This window comes from Amblyraja radiata, chromosome 24 (assembly GCF_010909765.2).
Source record: "Amblyraja radiata isolate CabotCenter1 chromosome 24, sAmbRad1.1.pri, whole genome shotgun sequence".
Taxonomy (NCBI): domain Eukaryota; kingdom Metazoa; phylum Chordata; class Chondrichthyes; order Rajiformes; family Rajidae; genus Amblyraja; species Amblyraja radiata.
In genome coordinates this window covers 25,154,968-25,174,617 of record NC_045979.1, presented here as the reverse complement: position 1 = coordinate 25,174,617, position 19,650 = coordinate 25,154,968, and the positions used below count along the sequence as shown (strand labels likewise).

The window sequence follows — 19,650 nt, the reverse complement described above, 5'->3', positions numbered from 1 at the left end:
ATACACATTGTATATAATGTTGCAAAGCTTTACTTTACTGGATGTTAATTGGATTAAGTATTGAGCCTTGCCTGGATTTCTTTAATATCAAGGCACATGTTATAACCATATAACCATATAACAATTACAGCACGGAAACAGGCCATCTCGGCCCTTCTAGTCCATGCCGAACTTGTTGCGATGTTTGTTTCCTCTTCGGAAACACCGTTTGAATATATTGTATTAGTCACTGTATTATTGGGTTAGGGAAATGTCTATCATATACTGTGTTAATCGATATCTGTTATTGGACTGTAAAGAGACCTATGTGGTTCAGCCCCTCAAGGTTCGGGGACCTATAAAAGACCGCTCCCACGAGGTCCTGTGTCGAACTTCTGGGAGAGCGCTTAGGACTGCGTGATCTCCTGAAGTGTCTCGGCTTGAGCGAGGCTAAATAGGGCTTGATCAGGCAGATACAAGGATCGAATCAGCAGCGGTCAGGTATAGTAGTGGAACTATAATTGTGTTTTGTCAAAACCACTCGCAAAATGTGCAAGTGCTTGACTCAGTGATTTTTGACTGAAACTAGACTGGGGGGAAGCTTAGAACAAGCTATTTACACTGGGTCCAGGAAAGATCTTCGGAAATATGCACGCCCACGAATTTGAAGTTTTTGACCCTCTCCACCACTACTTATACTGAAAAGTTGTTACATTTGCTAAATAATTGGCAAAAAGATTAAAGGGACATGAGGATTTGTTTTTGACCAAGAAGGTGGTTGGGATCTGGAATATGCTGTATCATAAGTGACTGGAGGCAGAAATTCATATCACATTTAAGTCCTTTTAACATGTACCTGAAGAGCTATGACCTGCAGAGCTCTGATTCTAACAATAGAAAATATGATCGCTAGGACAGTCTATTTTGATAATTGCAGACACAGTGGCCAAACTTCTTTGTCGAAAAAAATTCCCATGATTTTGTGATTTCAACGAGTTGCTCTGGTGTTGCTAGACCTAGCTACAAGGGTCGTCTCAGGTAGGCATTGGCCAATTAAATTAATTCTCAGTTTTGTTCCAATGATTTAGAAAATCTTATTGTGACATTAAGTAATTGAGATTATTGTGTTCATGATCTTTTTTGATCCTCCAACATACTTCATAGCGGACATTGTACTTTTTCCCTGGAACTGTTATACTACAATGCTGAGAATCATATATGGCTCTATAATTTTCTGTATGCTCTATATGTTTTGTACTCGAGTTTGGCTTGATGTGTACATGCATACTTTTATCTGATTAGATGGGATAAACAAAACATTTTCAGCCGATCTCATTATACATGACAACATTAAACCTAAACGTTGGTTGATAAATCTTTGCCTATGTGTCTATGCATCATAGAATATTAATTATTTTCGTTTTAATTTTCTTTAATTTGTTTTGGAGCACTAAAGCTAACTGAATTGAGCCACCAACTATGCTCTGAATCGAAAGCCTAGTGGTGACACCCCATGATTCAACACTTCAAATGTACTCCTTCAGCTGCAAATGGATTTGGGACCGCCTGCAGATGGGAAAATGTCCAAATCCTAACATTTTACATTTTACACCTTGGTCATTGCACCTGCTGGTCCCTCCTGGCCAAACACATGCATTTTAGGTCAGGGATATTTAATTTCAGCCTTACTTGGGAAGGTTGAAAAATAAACTGCTGGAGAAACTTTGTGGGTCAGGCAGCATCTGTGGAGGAAACCAGACAGACAGCCTTTCTGGTTGGGATATTTATTTCGATTGACGGAGTGGAGGGAAGGTGGTTGGGAGAAACTGGTGAGGGGAAAGGGTGGGGCCAGAACTGGCAAGTGATAGGTGGATGTGTGGGAAGGAACTGCAGATGCTGGTTTACAATGAAGATAGACACAAACTGCTGAAGTGACTCAGTGGGTCATGCAGCTTCTCTGGAGAAAAGGAATAGGTGACATGTCGTGTCAAAACCCTTCTTCAGGGAAGGGTCTCGACTCAAAACATCACCTATTCCCTTTCTCCAGAGATGCTGCCTGATTGGCTGTGCGTCAGATGGGGTAGTGGAGGATGGAGATGGTGAGAAGAGTAGACAAAAGGGTGTAAATGATTGTTGAGAAGAAAAGAAGCCAGGGATGAAATGTAGAACTGGAGGGAGCGAAGAAACACAAGGACAGCAGATGCTGGAGTCTTGTGTAGACACAAAGGCTGGAATAACTGGAGATGCCCTTCAGGGAACTTTACCGACTAGCCCATTCCTGACTGCAGGAGTACGTGCTGAAGCTCAGTGCAGCTAATGTGAAGACTCTGTGGGGCAGGACCACAGTGTAACAACATCCTTCTGTTGCTGGACATTGAGGGTCTGGGTCTGGTGGAGACACCCTTCAGTGAACGGAAGGGATATCACTATTGGGGACCTCATGAGTGGAAAGGTTATTTTGTTTAAAGACATCTACTGTGTAGAGAATGTATGAATAATTTATTTTGCAGATGTTTTGTTTTGTATATATATTTTATTCAGAATAAAGTTTATGTTTGAGAATTAAAGTTTTAGGCAGATTAGGCAGCCTAATTAGGCTTAGGCGGCATCTCTGGTGGTCTGGTGGTGGTAAGATCACGACCTTAAACGTCAGATGGGGTAGTGGAGGATGGAGATGGTGAGAAGAGTAGACAAAAGGGGGGGGGGGGAGATGGTGGACAACGTTTTGGAAGGCCAAGTGTTTCCCATCTCCCTGGACGGATAGGAGGGCAGGTGAGGATATTTATCGATGGGGACATTGGTACACAGGTTGCCCATGACTGAATGGTGGACACTGCGGCCCAATGGCCAGCCCTGACCCTCGCCGCACTTCCCCATTAACCCCACCTGCCTGCTCGGCAGCCAATCATCGCCGAGGAGAATGGCTTTTAAACAAAGAGTGCCGGGCGCCAGCCAGCGCCTCCTCCCCGACCGAAGATTGTATCAGAGCGCCGGCCACACAAACAACGGCAATCACTTTCCTCCCGCGGTTCCATTCCCTACCTTTCTTCGGTTCGCCGCGTGGATGTTGGCAGAGCTGAACCGGCTTCAGGCCGGTTGCCCGCAGGACGTGGGTGCGGGCCGGCGGCGGGAGCGCGCGGACTGGTTGGTGCGCGGAGGAAGCCGGTGGAGGTGGCGGCGGTGCTGCGTTGTTTGAGAGCGAGACGGAGCAACGGAAAGAAAGAGCTCGAACCCGACCGCGAGCCCAGCCCCCACCCGCCCGCCCGCCGTGAGCCGACCCAGGCCTCGGGGAGCAACAGTAGCCGCCGCTCGAGCCCGATCGCCCAGCTTCCGCGAGATCAAGTATCCCGAGTACTCCCTCCCCTCCCCTCCCCGCAGGACCAACAACAGCAGCAGCTCGAGGGCCTCGCAGGGCCAGCTCGAGCTCGAGGCCGAGCGCGAGGCCAAGGAGCACAGCTCGAACCAGAGCAACCGTCGACCGCCGCCGGCCGCGACCCGCACCGTAGGTCAGCAGCAGCAGCAGCAGCAGCAGCCCGCACCGCGGCAGGGTACGAACCCAGCCGAGAGCCGTCGGTGCCATGAGCCAGGCCGTGGAGTTTATCCCGCCACCCGAGTGTCCGGTGTTCGAGCCCACCCCGGAGGAGTTCGCAGACCCTTTCAAGTTCATCAATAAGATCCGACCCATCGCCGAGAGGACCGGCATCTGCAAGATTCGCCCACCGCAGGTAAGGCCTCACCCAAGGGCGAGCCCGGCAGGCGGCGGTAGCAGCATCCGTGCTGCACAAAACTTCCTAGGTGCCAGAGAGGCTCTCAACATGGCGGAGGCAGCGGGACCTTTCTTTGTGTGGGAGCGGGGCGGGAGGGAGGAGGGGGACTGGGGGGGGGGGGAAGATACTGGACGCGGAGGATGGTGGGGGGGGGGGGGGGGGGGGGGAGATACTGGACGCGGAGGATGGTGTGTGGGGTGGGGACGGAGGAGGGGTGATCTTTGGGGGGGGGGGCGCTGAGGGCGAGGTGGTGGAGGAGGGGGATGTGAGGGAGAGGGGGTTGTGAGGAGGGGGCGTGGGTGCAGGGGTTGGAGTGACGGGGGGGGGGGGGGGGTGAAATGTTCTTGGAAGCATTTAAGGTCATTAACATGCTCAATGGGTTTATGGAACCCAGTAAAATATATATTTTTTTAATATACAGGGCTGGCAGCCACCTTTTGCTTGTGATGTTGATAAACTACATTTTACCCCGCGAATTCAGAGGCTGAATGAACTTGAGGTATTTTTGCTTTTTGTGAAATATTTATAGGCCTTTGGTGAACTTTGCATCACATGTGGGCAAATTGTCTAGGTATTGTTTTGATATTTTATATGTAATATTTTATGTATTCTTTAAATATTTCTCATGTATGTTACCCCTGACCATTGTTTTTAAGTCTTAACGTGGGAGAGATACTCTAGTTAGGAAAACTCTACAGTGCAATAAGTTTTAATTTTACTTGTTTTAATTTGATCTAGTTTCCCCAGAGGTGCTACCTGTTGTGGTCTGATTTTTATGCATTATGTTGGCCTTTTTCATTCCATCCCCAAAATAAAAATAATTTCACACACTTTTCCTGTATGATTCGAATTACTTAATTTGATTAAATCTGGATGATCTGCAAATGGCACAGTGATATCCCCATAACACAACATCTGGGCGGGCGATGGGGAGAAAGTGAGTATTTTGTTGGATATGAAAAGATGACCCTTGCAAGTTGTGTTTCATTTTTCAATGCTGCCGATTAACTTAAATGTTCAAGCACCAGTTATCTTAAATTGGTAACGTACTTTTCACAAGCTGCTGCTGATTACTGTGTTGCTTTGGACATCACCCCCACGCCTTTGGCTCTATGTCCTGTGTGAACAGTGTATCATGTGAACAAAGGCACTGTCCCACCTACCTAGCCTGATCTGAAATCCAGTTGGGAAGAGTGCTATATTGAACCCATTTGGCATCCTTCACTGAATATTCTTGCTACACTGGGAAATGCAGACTCATAGAAACATAGAAAATAGGTGCAGGAGGAGGCCATTCGGCCCTTCGAGCCAGCACCGCCATTCATTGCTGATCATCCCCAATCAATAACCTGTGCCTGCTTTCTCCCCATATCCCTTAATTCCACTAGCCCCTAGAGCTCTATCTAACTCTCTCTTAAATAACTCTCTTAAATCCATCCAGTGATTTGGTCTCCGCTGCCCTCTGTGGCAGGGAATTCCACAAATTCACAACTCTGGGTGAAAACATTTTTTTCGCACCTCAGTCTTAAATGGCCTCCCCTATATTCTAAGTGTGGCCCCTGGTTCTGGCCTTGCCCAATATTGGGAACATTTTTCCTGCATCTAGCCTGTCCAGTCCTTTTATAATTAATAATGTTTCTATAAGATGCCCCCTCGTCCTTCTAAACACCAGTGAATACAAGCCTAGATGTTTCAATCTTTCCTCATATGACAGTCCCGCCATCCCAAGGATCAATCTAGTGAACCTATGCTGCACTGCCTCAATCACAAGGATGTTTCTCCTCAAATTAGGAGACCAAAACTGTACACAATACTCCAGATGTGGTCTTACCAGAGCCCTATACAACTGTGGAAGAACCTCTTTACTCCTGTACTGAAATCCTCTTGTTATGAAGGCCAACATTCCATTAGCATTCTTCACTGCCTGCTGTACCTGCACGCCAACTTTCAGTGACTAGTGTACAAGGACACCCAGGTCTCGCTGCACCTCCCCCTTAACTAACCTAACCCCATTGAGATATTAATCTGCCCCCTTGTTTTTGCCATCAAAGTGGATAACCTCACATTTATCTATATTATACTGCATCTGCCCACTCACTCAACATGTCCAGGTCACCCTGCAACCTCCTAACATCCTCTTCACAGTTCACACTGCCACCCAGCTTTGTGTCATCCACAAACTTGCTGGTGTTGCTCCTAATTCCCTTTTCCAAATCATTAATATATATGGTAAACAGTTGTGGCCCCAACTGTAAACAGTAAATATATGGTAAACAGTTGTGGTCTTGCATGAATGGGGTGTTCAAAAAGGCAAATTGAATTAATGCTTGAGTGAATTAATTTGATGCTGATTTTGGGGTGGGTTGGTTTGTGAAACTGGATTTTCAAAGAACCGACTTAGACTGGACAGACCAAATTACATCTTTCTGTGCTGTAACTATAATCGTTCTACCATTTCTGTGCTCACAGGCTCAGACCAGAGTTAAGCTCAATTTTCTGGACCAGATAGCAAAATTCTGGGAGCTACAAGGATCAACATTAAAAATTCCACATGTGGAGAGGAAGATTTTGGATTTGTTTTTACTCAACAAGGTAAGAGTTGTATAATGATAAAAAAAATCCTTGCAGTTGCTGGAAATCTGAAATAAATATTTTGACTATCCTATTTGCTTCTCATAATTTTATAAACTGCCGGACTCACTCCTTGGTCTATTCCATTTCGGTGAGAACCCCACCCTATGCAATCTCTCTTTATTCTTGTAGTACTTCATTTTCAGCAACATCCTCGTGAATCTCTTCTGCATTCTCTTTGCACATCCTTCCTGTAATATGCCAATCAGAACTGTACTTAACACTCTGAGGTGCAGTCTAATCAATGTATGGTGCTCATATCATCCCATTTCTTGCACACAATGCCTTGGCCTATGAAGGTAAGCAAATGTACCAAATGTCTTGTTCACTATTCTATCCTGTCTTGCAACTTTCATGGAGCTGTAGATTTGCATCCCTGTCCATCAAGACCCTTAAGGTACCTGCCTTTTAAATAATTTGACCTCTCATCTAGCATTACCTCACACTTGTTTGGTTTAAAGTACATTTGCCACTACTCCGCCAAAGTTTTCAGTTGATTCATGTTCTGCTGCACCTTTTATATATTTAAAAAAAAGAGCCTTCATTATCTGCAACCACCAATTTCTGTGTCACCTTCAAATGTACTAATTTCTAAACCAAGTGCGGGCCCATTCCACCAAAGCAATATTGGGCCCATTCCCCCAAGCGGCGTCACACACACTAACTCCCCCTCCCCCCCCACGCGCGCACACACACACACACACACACACACACACACACCACCCCCCCTTAATATTATATTAATATTATTCATTGGCTCCTTTTACCCCATCCCCGCCCTATCCACTGATGCATAGCCCCCAACAGTTATAGGCGCGGGGGGGGAGAAGAGAGAGGGGGAGGGGGGTGGGGCCAGAGACAGAGGGGAGTGGGGGAGAGAGGCCAGGGGAGGGGGGGAAGCGTAGTAGGGGGCGGGACAGAAGAGAGAGGCCGGGGTAGGGGGGGAGAGAAGAGAGAGGCCGGGGGGAGGAAGAGGGAGAGGGAGAGGGACTTGACCCGAGACGGGTTAGGGGTTCAGCAACAGATCTTTCCAATGGAGCAGGTCTGTTCAGTAGTCTGATAACAGCAGGGGAGATGGTATTTCTGAATTTGGTGGTACTTTCTTTCAAGCTTTGGTGTCTTCTGCCCAATGGGAGAGACGAGAGACTGATGAATGTGATTGGCTCTGGAATTATGTTGGCCGCTTTTCCGAGGCAGCATGGTGTGTGGGTGCAGTTATTGGAGGGAGGGAGAGAGTGACTGCAGCGTTCACGTGTTTGCAATTTCATGCAGTCTTGGGCAGAGTAGTGGCCAAACCAAATTGTGATGGGTCCATTTAGTATGCTTTTGATGTTGCATCTGAAGAAATTGACGAGAGTTATTGGAGATATGCTGAATTCCCTTGGACTTTCGAGGAAGTAGTGGTGCATGTTGTCATTGAAGATGTACAATACTTTGGAATCTTCATTAGTGCATTCGTTGGGTTATTGTATTTCAATTATATGGTGTTCTGATTTCTTTACAGTTGGTTGCAGAAGAAGGTGGTTTTGAAATAGTCTGCAAGGAGCGGCGCTGGTCCAAAATAGCACACAGGATGATATATCCACCTGGAAAAGCATTGGGCTCACTAATTCGATCTCACTATGAACGTATTTTGTACCCCTATAATCTCTTTCAATCTGGAGCCAGTTTATTGGTAAGTGTAACATTGTTAATTTTCCTTAAAGAAGCTGTTTTTTGTCAATGTGGAATTGATTTGATTTGAAAGATGGGCACAAATTGCTGGAGTAACTCAGCAGGTTAGGCAGCATTTCTGGAGAAAACGGATAGGCAATATTTCGGACTGATTGTACTGGTGGTGGGGGGAGAAACCTGAAGCAAGGACAAATTCAAGACATATTAGGGCTCGCAACAGTTTTTTTGAGGGAACGAGGCAGGGAAAATGAATGAATGAATAAATGTATTGGCCACATATGTACATCTACAAGGAATATGCCTTGGTGCTCTGCTCGCAAGTAACAACATGACATACAGTAAACAATTAAGAATAAAACATTAAAACATTAAGAATAAAACATTATAGTTTAAACATGTGAATGAAATAAAATACCAGAGCAAAAGGAGGCTACAGACTTGGTTATTGAGTAGAGCTACTGTTTGTAATGATTGTACTGGGGGTGGGTGGAGAAACCTGAAGCAAGGACAAATTCAAGACAAATTGGGGCTCGCAACAGTTTTTTAATGGAGCGAGTAAGGGAAAATGACTGAAATGTCAGTAGAGGAACACTTTGGAGTCAGTGACCTAATTCTATCAGTTTTAAAATGGGTATGGAAAGGATGGGACACGTTGGTCTTGAATTAACCAGGCAAATATTGAAATTATTAAACAGGAGCTTGCAGAGGGTGATTGGGAAATGGCATTTACAGGTAAAGGAATGTCTGGCAAGTGTGAGGCTTTTAAAGATGAGATTGGGTTTGATTTGAAGTTGGTAGTTTGTGTCTGCCTTGTGTGAATTTATCTTCAGTGTCAGTGCAAAATGGTGCCATGGAGATAGACTAACCCACCTGTCCGTATTCTTTAAAGGGGCTCCTTAATTCGTGATGTCCTTTGAAACACTGAATATCTAACCACATGATCTTAATGCTACATGGCACTAATTATTGCCACCTTCTCGAAAGAGAACCACTAGGCGCAACCTTAACTGAAACAGGCATAATTCAAGTTCAAGTGAGTTTATTGTCATGTGTCCCTGATAGGACAATGAAATTCTTGCTTTGCTTCAGCACACAGAACATGGTAGGCATTTACTACAAAACAGATCAGTGTCCATATACCATAATATAAATATATACACACATGAATAAATAAATTGATAAAGTGCATATAACAGATAATGGGTTATTAATAATCAGAGTTTTGTGTGAGCCAGGTTTAATAGCCTGATGGCTGTGGGGAAGTAGCTGTGGGGAAGTACCTGAAGGTAGCAGGGAGATGAGTGTGTGGTCAGGATGGTGTGGGTCTTTGATGATACCGCCAGCCTTTTTGAGGCAGTGACTGCGATAAATCCCCTCGATGGAAGGAAGGTCAGAGCCGATGAGGGACTGGGCAGTGTTTACCACTTTTTGTAGTCTTTTCCTCTCCAGGGCGCTCAAGGCTGGCAACTATAGGGAACCCCAGTTGATTGAGAAAAATTGAGGATCTAGGCAGAACATTCTGTCAGTTTTAGGCAACTGGGATCAAGAACATCCTTTGAGAAATATAAAACAGGTAGGAATGCATAAGAGTTGAATCATGAGAGCAAAAGGGTACACGAGATAGCTCTGGCAGACAAAATAGAGGAAAATCCTAAAAGATTCTACTGGTATAGCAAGAGGAGCGTAACAAGGGAGAGAACATCCCTTGAATTAGTCCCTTTAAGTATCGAATGTGGTTATCTGCATCCGACCAGGTGTTACATGAATGCTCCTGTTCTATTACTGAGAAGGCCATGGAAAGAAATGAATTTGGAAAATTGAATAGTGAGGTTTTGGACAGTATCCAAATTACAAAAGAGGTAAGTAAGTATATTGGCCAAGAATTCACATACAAGGAATTTGCCTTGGTGCTCCGCTCACAAGTAACAACATGACGTACAGTGACAGTTATGATTGACTCGGAAAACACTAAACATTAATAATAAGACATTAATAATAAAACACCATTGATCAAGCATGTGAACCAACAAAATACCAGATCAAAGGGAGGCTACAGATTTTTGGCTGTTGAGTAGAGCAACTACTCGTGGATAAAAACAGTTTTTATGTCTCGCTGTGGCAGCTTTGACAATCCGGAGTCACTTTCCAGGAGGAAGTGATTCAAAGAGTTTGTGGCCAGGGTGAGAGGGGTCAGAGATGATCTTACCCACGCGCTTCCTGGCCCTTGCAGTGTACAGTTCATCAATGGAGGGAAGGCAGCAGCCACTAATCTTCTCCGCTGATCGGACGATTCGCTGCAGCCTCCAGGTGTCGTGCTTGGTGGCTGAGCCAAATCAGACCATGGTGGACAAGGTGAAAACAGACTCTACGATGGCCATGTAGAATTGGACCATCATTGCCTGTGGCAGATTGTGCTTCCTCGGCTGCCGCAGGAAGTACATCCTCTGTTGCGCCTTTTTGACTGTGGAGTCGATGGTAGCCCCCCACTTAAGGTCCTCGGAGATGATGGTTCCCAGGAACTTAAAATACTCCACAGATGTGACTGGTGTTGTTGATTGTGAGTGGGGTGAGGGGAGGGGGAGCTCTCCTAAAGTCTACAATGAATTCTACTGTCTTCAGAGCATTGAGCTCTAGGTTGTTGCTACGGCACCAGGACGCCAGCTGTGACACTTCCTGTCTATAGGCAGATTCCTCCCCATCCTGGATCAGTCCAATCAGGGTTGTGTCATCCACAAACTTGGGAAGCTTGACAGAGGTGTCTGTGGAGGTGCAGTCGTTGGTGTAGAGGAGAGAGTACGCAACCTTGCGGTGCTCCTATGCTGAGCGTTTGCGGGTCAGAGATGTGCTTTCCCAGCCTCGCATGCTGCTTCCTGTCTGTCAGGAAGTTTGTGATCCACTGACAGAGGGGTTCAGGCACAGTCAACTCGGAAAGTTTGGAGTGTAGTAGCTCTGGCACAATGGTGTTGAATGCAGAGCTAAAATCAACAAACAGGATCCTCGCATAGGTCCCCTGGCGGTCTAGGTGCTGTAGGATGAAGTGCAGGCCGAGGTTGACTGCATCATCCACAGATCTATTGGCCCGATATGCAAACTGCAGAGGGTCCAGCAGGGAGTTTGTGATATTTTTCAGCTTGGCCAGCACAAGTCTTTCGAGTGCCTTCATGACTACAGAGGTCAGTGCAACAGGCCTGCAGTCATTAAAACAAGTAATCCTTGCCTTTTTGGGTACAGGGACAATAGTGGAGACTTTGAAGCAGGCAGGGACAGTACATGTTTGCAGTGACTGGATAAAAATGTCTGTATAGACCGGTGCCAGCTGTTTGGCACAGAGCTTAAGAGTAAAGGGGGAAACATTGTCGGGTCCTGTAGATTTCCGGCTCTTTTGTCCTCTGAAAAGCCTCCCCACCTCCTCTATTTTTATAGTTGATATTGGATAAGTTATGTTGTGCAACACAGAGGGTGTGGGTGATTGGAGGAGGGTGGGTGTAGAAAGGCCCAGTCTTTGCAGACTGAGGTCAGGCTGTGAGTGGGTGTGAAGTGTTGGTTGGGGTGGGAGATGGTCCAGGTGCAAACCATCTTATTATTAAGGTGGATAAATTCCCAGGGTCTGATTAAGCGTATCCTTGGACATTATGAGGCGCTAAAGAAAAAATTGTGGAGGCTCTGGCAGAGATATTTCTAGCTAAAGTGGGTGGGAGTGGAGTGCTACTGGAACTTGGGGATTTCTGAGGGCCATGATCTATCAGCATTGGGGAGGCAATGACTGATTGGGGATAGTCAGAACTGCCTTGTGAGTGAAAATTTGTGTCTCACCATTTTGATAGCCTTTTGAAGACGTTATTAAGAGGGTTGTCAAAGGTAGGGCAGTGGAGGTTGTCTGTGGACTTTAGCAAAACCTTTGACAAGATCTTGCATGGAAGGCTAGACCGTAAGGACATCACTTGGGATCGAAGGTAAGCTGGTCAAATCAATTCAAATGGTAGGGGAGGGTTGTTTTTTGATTGGAGGTGTGTCTAGTGTAGTGCTGTAGGGATATGTTCTGGGTCCACTGTGACATACATGTTAATGACGTAGTTAACATAGTTAAAATGTTTGCAGATGGTAGTGAAGACGCTAAGTTTACAAAAGGATCTGGATCAACTAGGGAAGTCGGCCAAGGAATGGTATATGGGAATTTAGCTGTAGATAATTGTGAAATGGTGTATTTTGGTAATTCAAGAACTTGCATAATCAATAGTAGGGCCCTGGAGAGTGTTGCCGAGCAGGACCAGCTGGAGGTATGGTTGTAGAAGACATTAGTGAGATCACATTTGGGATGTTGTGTGTAGTTCTGTTCACTGCAATAGGAAGGATGTCATTAAGCTGGATGGGGGTGCAAGATGTAAAAGAGATGTTAGGGGCATTTTTTCCACGCAGCGGGCGGTGCATATATGGAACAAGTTATTGGAGGAAGTTATAATTGGGTACAATGAGGCCAAGACGTTTAGACGGATACATGGATATGAAAGTTTTACATGGATATGGCCCAATCACATATATATGGGAATAATTTTGTTATAAAACCGGACTGTATGGATGGGTTGGGTTTTAGGATTTGGTTCCATGCGGTTTGATTATATGGTTTTAAAAGTCCCCTTAGATTTCATACAATAAGGAGAAATTTTCAGTGGCCAATTAATCTACTGAGATGTTTGAGGAAACTGGAGTGTCTGGTGGAAATCCATTCAGTCACAGGATGAAAATGTACATTCCCCATATGGTTCGGATGTGACCTACGTCCCTGGACCTGTGCGGCAGAAATGCTAACTGCTGCAAGAATGCTAATGCCATCAGCCCCTGTGTTGAGTATCTGTTCTGAATGAATGCCGCTTCAATGAGACAAGCATGGCGTTATTCAGCGTAAAGTGGCTTATTGCAATGATATTCTGCCCACTTTCTTGAATGTGTCTTCCCAATGCTGGTAAACACGTGTACAAATGTGAATTGGCAAAGTCTTTTCAAAATGTGTATTAAACATGGTTTTGTGATTCGGGAGTCGGGTCAGAAGCCGGAGCTCTTAATGGCCGGGGAAACGGTGGGAGCCTGGGATGGGTTGGCAGGTGCTCATTCCATTCACTTACATTTTATTTTTGTTTTATTTAAGTTTCTGGCGCTCCCATCGAGTTTTAGAGGCATGGCAGGGGTGTCATTAGCAGGCCAGGAAAATCGGATAATACAGAAAGGCTCTGAAACTTAGCGTACCGGAAAATCGGTGTTCAACCTTTGTATATATGCATGTGTACGTATATGTGTACATATGTGTGTATGCACGCATATACACACACACACACACACACATAATATATATATATATATATATATATAATATTATATATATATATAATATATATATATATAATATTATATATATATATATATTATATTATATTATGTATATATGTATATGTATGTATATATGTATATATACACATATGTATATACATGTATATATATATATGTATATACATGTATATACATGTATATACATGTGTATATATATGTATATACATGTATATATATATATGTATATACATGTATATATATGTATATGTATATATATATATATATATATATATATATATATTATGTGTGTGTGTGTGTGTGTGTATATGCGTGCATACACACATATGTACACATATACGTACACATGCATATATACAAATATATATATATATACATATATATATATACTAGACCAAGTGCAGACCCGTTGGGTCTGTTCCCCCAACGTGCGGTTGTGGGGGGGAGAGGAGGAGAGGGGGGAAAGGAGGGGAGGAAGAGGGGGGGGAGGAGGAAGAGGGGGGGGGAGGAGGATATATCATGGTATATGGACACATTTATCTGTTTTGTAGTAAATGCCTACTATTTTCTGGGTGCTTAAGCAAAGCAAGAATTTCATTGTCCTATACAGGGACACATGACAATAAACTAACTTGAACTTGAACTTGAACTTGAAGAGGGGGGGGGGGGGAGGGGGCCTTTTTACTTCAACCCAAACCACCATTTGCAGGCAGTGCTTTTTTACCTCAAACTAACCATATTTTCATTTTCAAACCAAATTAAGGGTACCCACAGTGCTGTAGACATTTGTCAGTGTCATTCAAAGCTTTGATTGAGGCACACCACTTGCAGAGACTGATTGAGGCACACCACTTGCAGAGACTGATTGAGGCACACCACTTGCAGAGACTGATTGAGGCACACCACTTCCTGGTTTTATAGTCCCTCCCCCTCCCTCCAGGAGGGGCAGCAGAGAGAATGGGGAATGTTGTAAAAACATTAATATCTCTGTCAATTTTCATCGACGGGAAAAATCCTCGGCACACATGCGGCGGAGGGGGGCTCTGAGCGAGGTGGCCAAAAATGACGGCCGTAGGTGGCGGCGTACTCTCGGAAACCGCAGCACAGAAAACCAAAACCGGTCAAGAACAGAGTTTTACTAATATAGATAGAAGATATATATATATATGTGTGTGTGTGTGTGTCTGTATATGTATCTCTCAACTAATTCTCAGCACGGGTGTCCAGCAATGATGCATTCTCATCCCCTTCATATACACCCAATACATAAATTGATACATATCCCCTTCATATACTCCCAATATATAAATTGATAAAAAATACATAGTTGCAGCCCCTGTTTGACCATCTGAAGGGGCTTTTCTTCAAGTTTTGGCTACATTTTAGCCCACATTCCTGATATTTGGGCACACAGGAGAGAGATTTGGGAGGGGGGGGGATCTGCCTGTCCATCTGCTCCTGGGCCTGACCAATATGGCCACGCACGGGTCCAGGCAGCAGGTAGTCGATGGCCGCACTAAGGTTGACTGCCTTCCCTTTTCCGGGCCTACGTCCGCGCCCGCGTGTCCCTGGAGAGGGAACCCGCAGTGTCTTCGGGGACTTTGGAGGCCTTCTGTGAACACTGGTCGCCGCAGGATGTTGAGTGTTTTGTTGATAAAGTTGCCGTTATATTTGATGATCGTTTGTTTGTAAAGCTGTTAACATAGGCAGTCTTTGATTGTGCCAATTTGTATATATATATATATTATTTTTTTTTGAATAAAAGTATTTGACATTTTTTTTTTTTTTTTAAACCTTAAATTCTGCTCTAACTCCATTTCCAAGCACTGATGAAGCCATATAACCATATAACAATTACAGCACGGAAACAGGCCATCTCGACCCTTCTAGTCCGTGTCAAACACGTATTCTCCCCTAGTCCCATATACCTGCGCTCAGACCATAACCCTCCATTCCTTTCCCGTCCATATAACTATCCAATTTATTTTTAAATGATAAAAACGAACCTGCCTCCACCACCTTCCCTGGAAGCTCATTCCACACTGAGTAAAGAAGTTCCCCCTCATGTTACCCCTAAACTTCTGTCCCTTAATTCTCAAGTCATGTCCCCTTGTTTGAATCTTCCCTACTCTCAGTGGGAAAAGCTTATCCACGTCAACTCTGTCTATCCCTCTCATCATTTTAAAGACCTCTATCAAGTCCCCCCTTAACCTTCTGCGCTCCAAAGAATAAAGCCCTAACTTGTTCAACCTTTCTCTGTAACTTAGTTGCTGAAACCCAGGCAACATTCTAGTAAATCTCCTCTGTACTCTCTCTATTTTGTTGACATCCTTCCTATAATTAGGCGACCAAAATTGCACCCCATACTCCAGAATTGGCCTCACCAATGCCTTGTACAATTTTAACATTACATCCCAACCTCTATACTCAATGCTCTGATTTATAAAGGCCAGCACACCAAAAGCTTTCTTCACCACCCTATCTACATGAGATTCCACTTTCAGGGAACTGTGCACAGTTATTCCCAGATCCCTCTGTTCACCTGCATTCTTCAATTCCCTACCATTTACCATGTACGTCCTATTTTGATTTGTCCTGCCAAGATGTAGCACCTCACACTTATCAGCATTAAACTCCATCTGCCATCTTTCAGTCCACTCTTCCAACTGGCATAAATCTCTCTGTAGACTTTGAAAATCTACTTCATTATCCACAACCCCACCTATCTTAGTATCATCTGCATACTTACTAATCCAATTTACCACACCATCATCCAGATCATTGATGTACATGACAAACAACAGTGGACCCAACACAGATCCCTGTGGCACCCCACTAGTCACTGGCCTCCAACCTGACAAACAACCATCCACCATTACTCTCTGGCATCTCCCATTCAGCCACTGTTGAATCCATCTTGCTACTCCACCATTAATACCCAACCATTGAACCTTCTTAACCAACCTTCCATGAGGAACCTTGTCAAAGGCCTTACTGAAGTCCATATATACAACATCCACTGCTTTACCCTCAACAATTTCCCGAGTAACCTCTTCAAAATATTCAAGAAGATTAGTCAAACATGACCTTCCAGGCACAAATCCATGTTGACTGTTCCTAATCAGACCCTGTTTATCCAGATGCTTATATATATTATCTCTAAGTATCCTTTCCATTAATTTGCCCACCACTGACGTCAAACTAACAGGTCTATAATTGCTAGGTTTACTCTTAGACCCCTTTTTAAACAATGGAACAACATGCGCAGTACGCCAATCCTCCAGCACTATTCCCGTTTCTAATGACATTTGAAATATTTATGTCATAGCCCCTGCTATTTCTACACTAACTTCCCTCAATGTCCTAGGGAATATCCTGTCCGGACGTGGAGACTTATCCACTTTTATATTTCTCAAAAGTGTCAGTACTTCCTCTTCTTTGAATCTCATAGTTTCCATAGCTACTCTACTTGTTTCCCTTACCTCACATAATTCAATATAGAAACATAGAAATTAGGTGCAGGAGTAGGCCATTCGGCCCTTCGAGCCTGCACCGCCATTCAATATGATCATGGCTGATCATCCAACTCAGTATCCCGTACCTGCCTTCTCTCCATACCCTCTGATCCCCTTAGCCACAAGGGCCACATCTAACTCCCTCTTAAATATAGCCAATGAACTGGCCTCGACTACCCTCTGTGGCAGGGAGTTCCAGAGATTCACCACTCTCTGTGTGAAAAAAGTTCTTCTCATCTCGGTTTTAAAGGATTTCCCCCTTATCCTTAAGCTGTGACCCCTTGTCCTAGACTTCCCCAACATCGGGAGCAATCTTCCTGCATCTAGCCTGTCCAACCCCTTAAGAATTTTGTAAGTTTCTATAAGATCCCCTCTCAATCTCCTAAATTCTAGAGAGTATAAACCAAGTCTATCCAGTCTTTCTTCATAAGACAGTCCTGACATCCCAGGAATCAGTCTGGTGAACCTTCTCTGCACTCCCTCTATGGCAATAATGTCCTTCCTCAGATTTGGAGACCAAAACTGTACGCAATACTCCAGGTGTGGTCTCACCAAGACCCTGTACAACTGCAGTAGAACCTCCCTGCTCCTATACTCAAATCCTTTTGCTATGAAAGCTAACATACCATTCGCTTTCTTCACTGCCTGCTGCACCTGCATGCCCACTTTCAATGACTGGTGTACCATGACACCCAGGTCTCGCTGCATCTCCCCTTTTCCTAGTCGGCCACCATTTAGATAATAGTCTGCTTTCCTGTTTTTGCCACCAAAATGGATAACCTCACATTTATCCACATTATACTGCATCTGCCAAACATTTGCCCACTCACCCAGCCTATCCAAGTCACCTTGCAGTCTCCTAGCATCCTCCTCACAGCTAACACTGCCCCCCAGCTTCGTGTCATCCGCAAACTTGGAGATATTGCCTTCAATTCCCTCATCCAGATCATTAATATATATTGTAAATAGCTGGGGTCCCAGCACTGAGCCTTGCGGTACCCCACTAGTCACTGCCTGCCATTGTGAAAAGGACCCGTTTACTCCTACTCTTTTCTTCCTGTTTGCCAGCCAGTTCTCTATCCACATCAATACTGAACCCCCAATGCCGTGTGCTTTAAGTTTGTATACTAATCTCTTATGTGGGACCTTGTCGAAAGCCTTCTGGAAGTCCAGATACACCACATCCACTGGTTCTCCCCTATCCACGCTACTAGTTACATCCTCGAAAAATTCTATAAGATTCGTCAGACATGATTTACCTTTTGTAAATCCATGCTGACTTTGTCCAATGATTTCACCACTTTCCAAATGTGCTGCTATCCCATCTTTAATAACTGACTCTAGCAGTTTCCCCACTACCGATGTTAGACTAACTGGTCTGTAATTCCCCGTTTTCTATCTCCCTCCCTTCTTAAAAAGTGGGGTTACGTTTGCTACCCGCCAATCCTCAGGAACTACTCCAGAATCTAAAGAGTTTTGAAAGATTATTACTAATGCATCCACTATTTCTGGAGCTACTTCCTTAAGTACTCTGGGATGCAGCCTATCTGGCCCTGGGGATTTATCGGCCTTTAATCCATTTAATTTACCCAACACCACTTCCCGGCTAACCTGGATTTCACTCAATTCCTCCAACTCCTTTGACCCGCGGTCCCCTGCTATTTCCGGCAGATTATTTATGTCTTCCTTAGTGAAGACGGAACCAAAGTAGTTATTCAATTGGTCCGCCATATCCTTGTTCCCCATGATCAACTCACCCGTTTCTGACTGCAAGGGACCTACATTTGTTTTAACTAATCTCTTTCTTTTCACATATCTATAAAAACTTTTGCAGTCAGTTTTTATGTTCCCTGCCAGTTTTCTTTCATAATCTATTTTTCCTTTCCTAATTAAGCCCTTTGTCCTCCTCTGCTGGTCTCTGAATTTCTCCCAGTCCTCCGGTATGCTGCTTTTTCTGGCTAATTTGTACGCATCATCCTTCGCTTTGATACTATCCCTGATTTCCCTTGTTATCCACGGATGCACTACCTTCCCTGATTTATTCTTTTGCCAAACTGGGATGAACAATTTTTGTAGTTCATCCATGCAGTCTTTAAATGTCTTCCATTGCATATCCACCGTCAACCCTTTTAGAATTAATTGCCAGTCAATCTTGGCCAATTCACCTCTCATACCCTCAAAGTTACCTTTCTTTAAGTTCAGAACCATTGTTTCTGAATTAACAATGTCACTCTCCATCCTAATGAAGAACTCAACCATATTATGGTCACTCTTGCCCAAGGGGGCACGTACAACAAGACTGCTAACTAACCCTTCCTCATTACTCAATACCCAGTCTAAAATAGCCTGCTCTCTCGTTGGTTCCTCTACATGTTGATTTAGATAACTATCCCGCATACATTCCAAAAAATCCTCTTCCTCAGCACCCCTGCCAATTTGATTCACCCAATCTATATGTAGATTGAAGTCACCCATTATAACGGTTTTGCCTTTGTCGCACGCATTTCTAATTTCCTGTTTGATACCATCTCCAACTTCACTACTACTGTTAGGTGGCCTGTACACAACACCCACCAGCGTTTTCTGCCCCTTAGTGTTTCGCAGCTCTACCCATACCGATTCCACATCCTGCAAACTAATGTCCTTCCTTTCCATTGCATTAATCTCCTCTCTAATCAGCAACGCTACCCCACCTCCTTTTCCTTTCTCTCTATCCCTCCTGAATATTGAATATCCCTGGATGT

At 44.4% G+C, this 19,650-nt stretch overlaps 1 protein-coding gene across 2 annotated transcripts in view; it reads left to right on the top strand.

Moving 5' to 3' along the window:
* The first annotated feature begins 2,907 nt into the window (after nucleotides 1–2,907).
* The window catches only part of kdm5b (lysine demethylase 5B), a 109,289-nt gene continuing 92,546 nt past the window's right edge, over nucleotides 2,908–19,650 (top strand). Inside the window, exons 1-4 of one of the 2 annotated variants that reach the window (XM_033042666.1) lie at nucleotides 2,908–3,704; nucleotides 4,168–4,245; nucleotides 6,216–6,338; nucleotides 7,882–8,052. In XM_033042666.1, the coding sequence (XP_032898557.1) occupies nucleotides 3,558–3,704; nucleotides 4,168–4,245; nucleotides 6,216–6,338; nucleotides 7,882–8,052 (519 nt within the window). In that variant the 5' untranslated portion in view covers nucleotides 2,908–3,557. The remainder of the gene's footprint in view (nucleotides 3,705–4,167; nucleotides 4,246–6,215; nucleotides 6,339–7,881; nucleotides 8,053–19,650) is intronic. The other variant, XM_033042668.1, reaches the window with a different exon arrangement.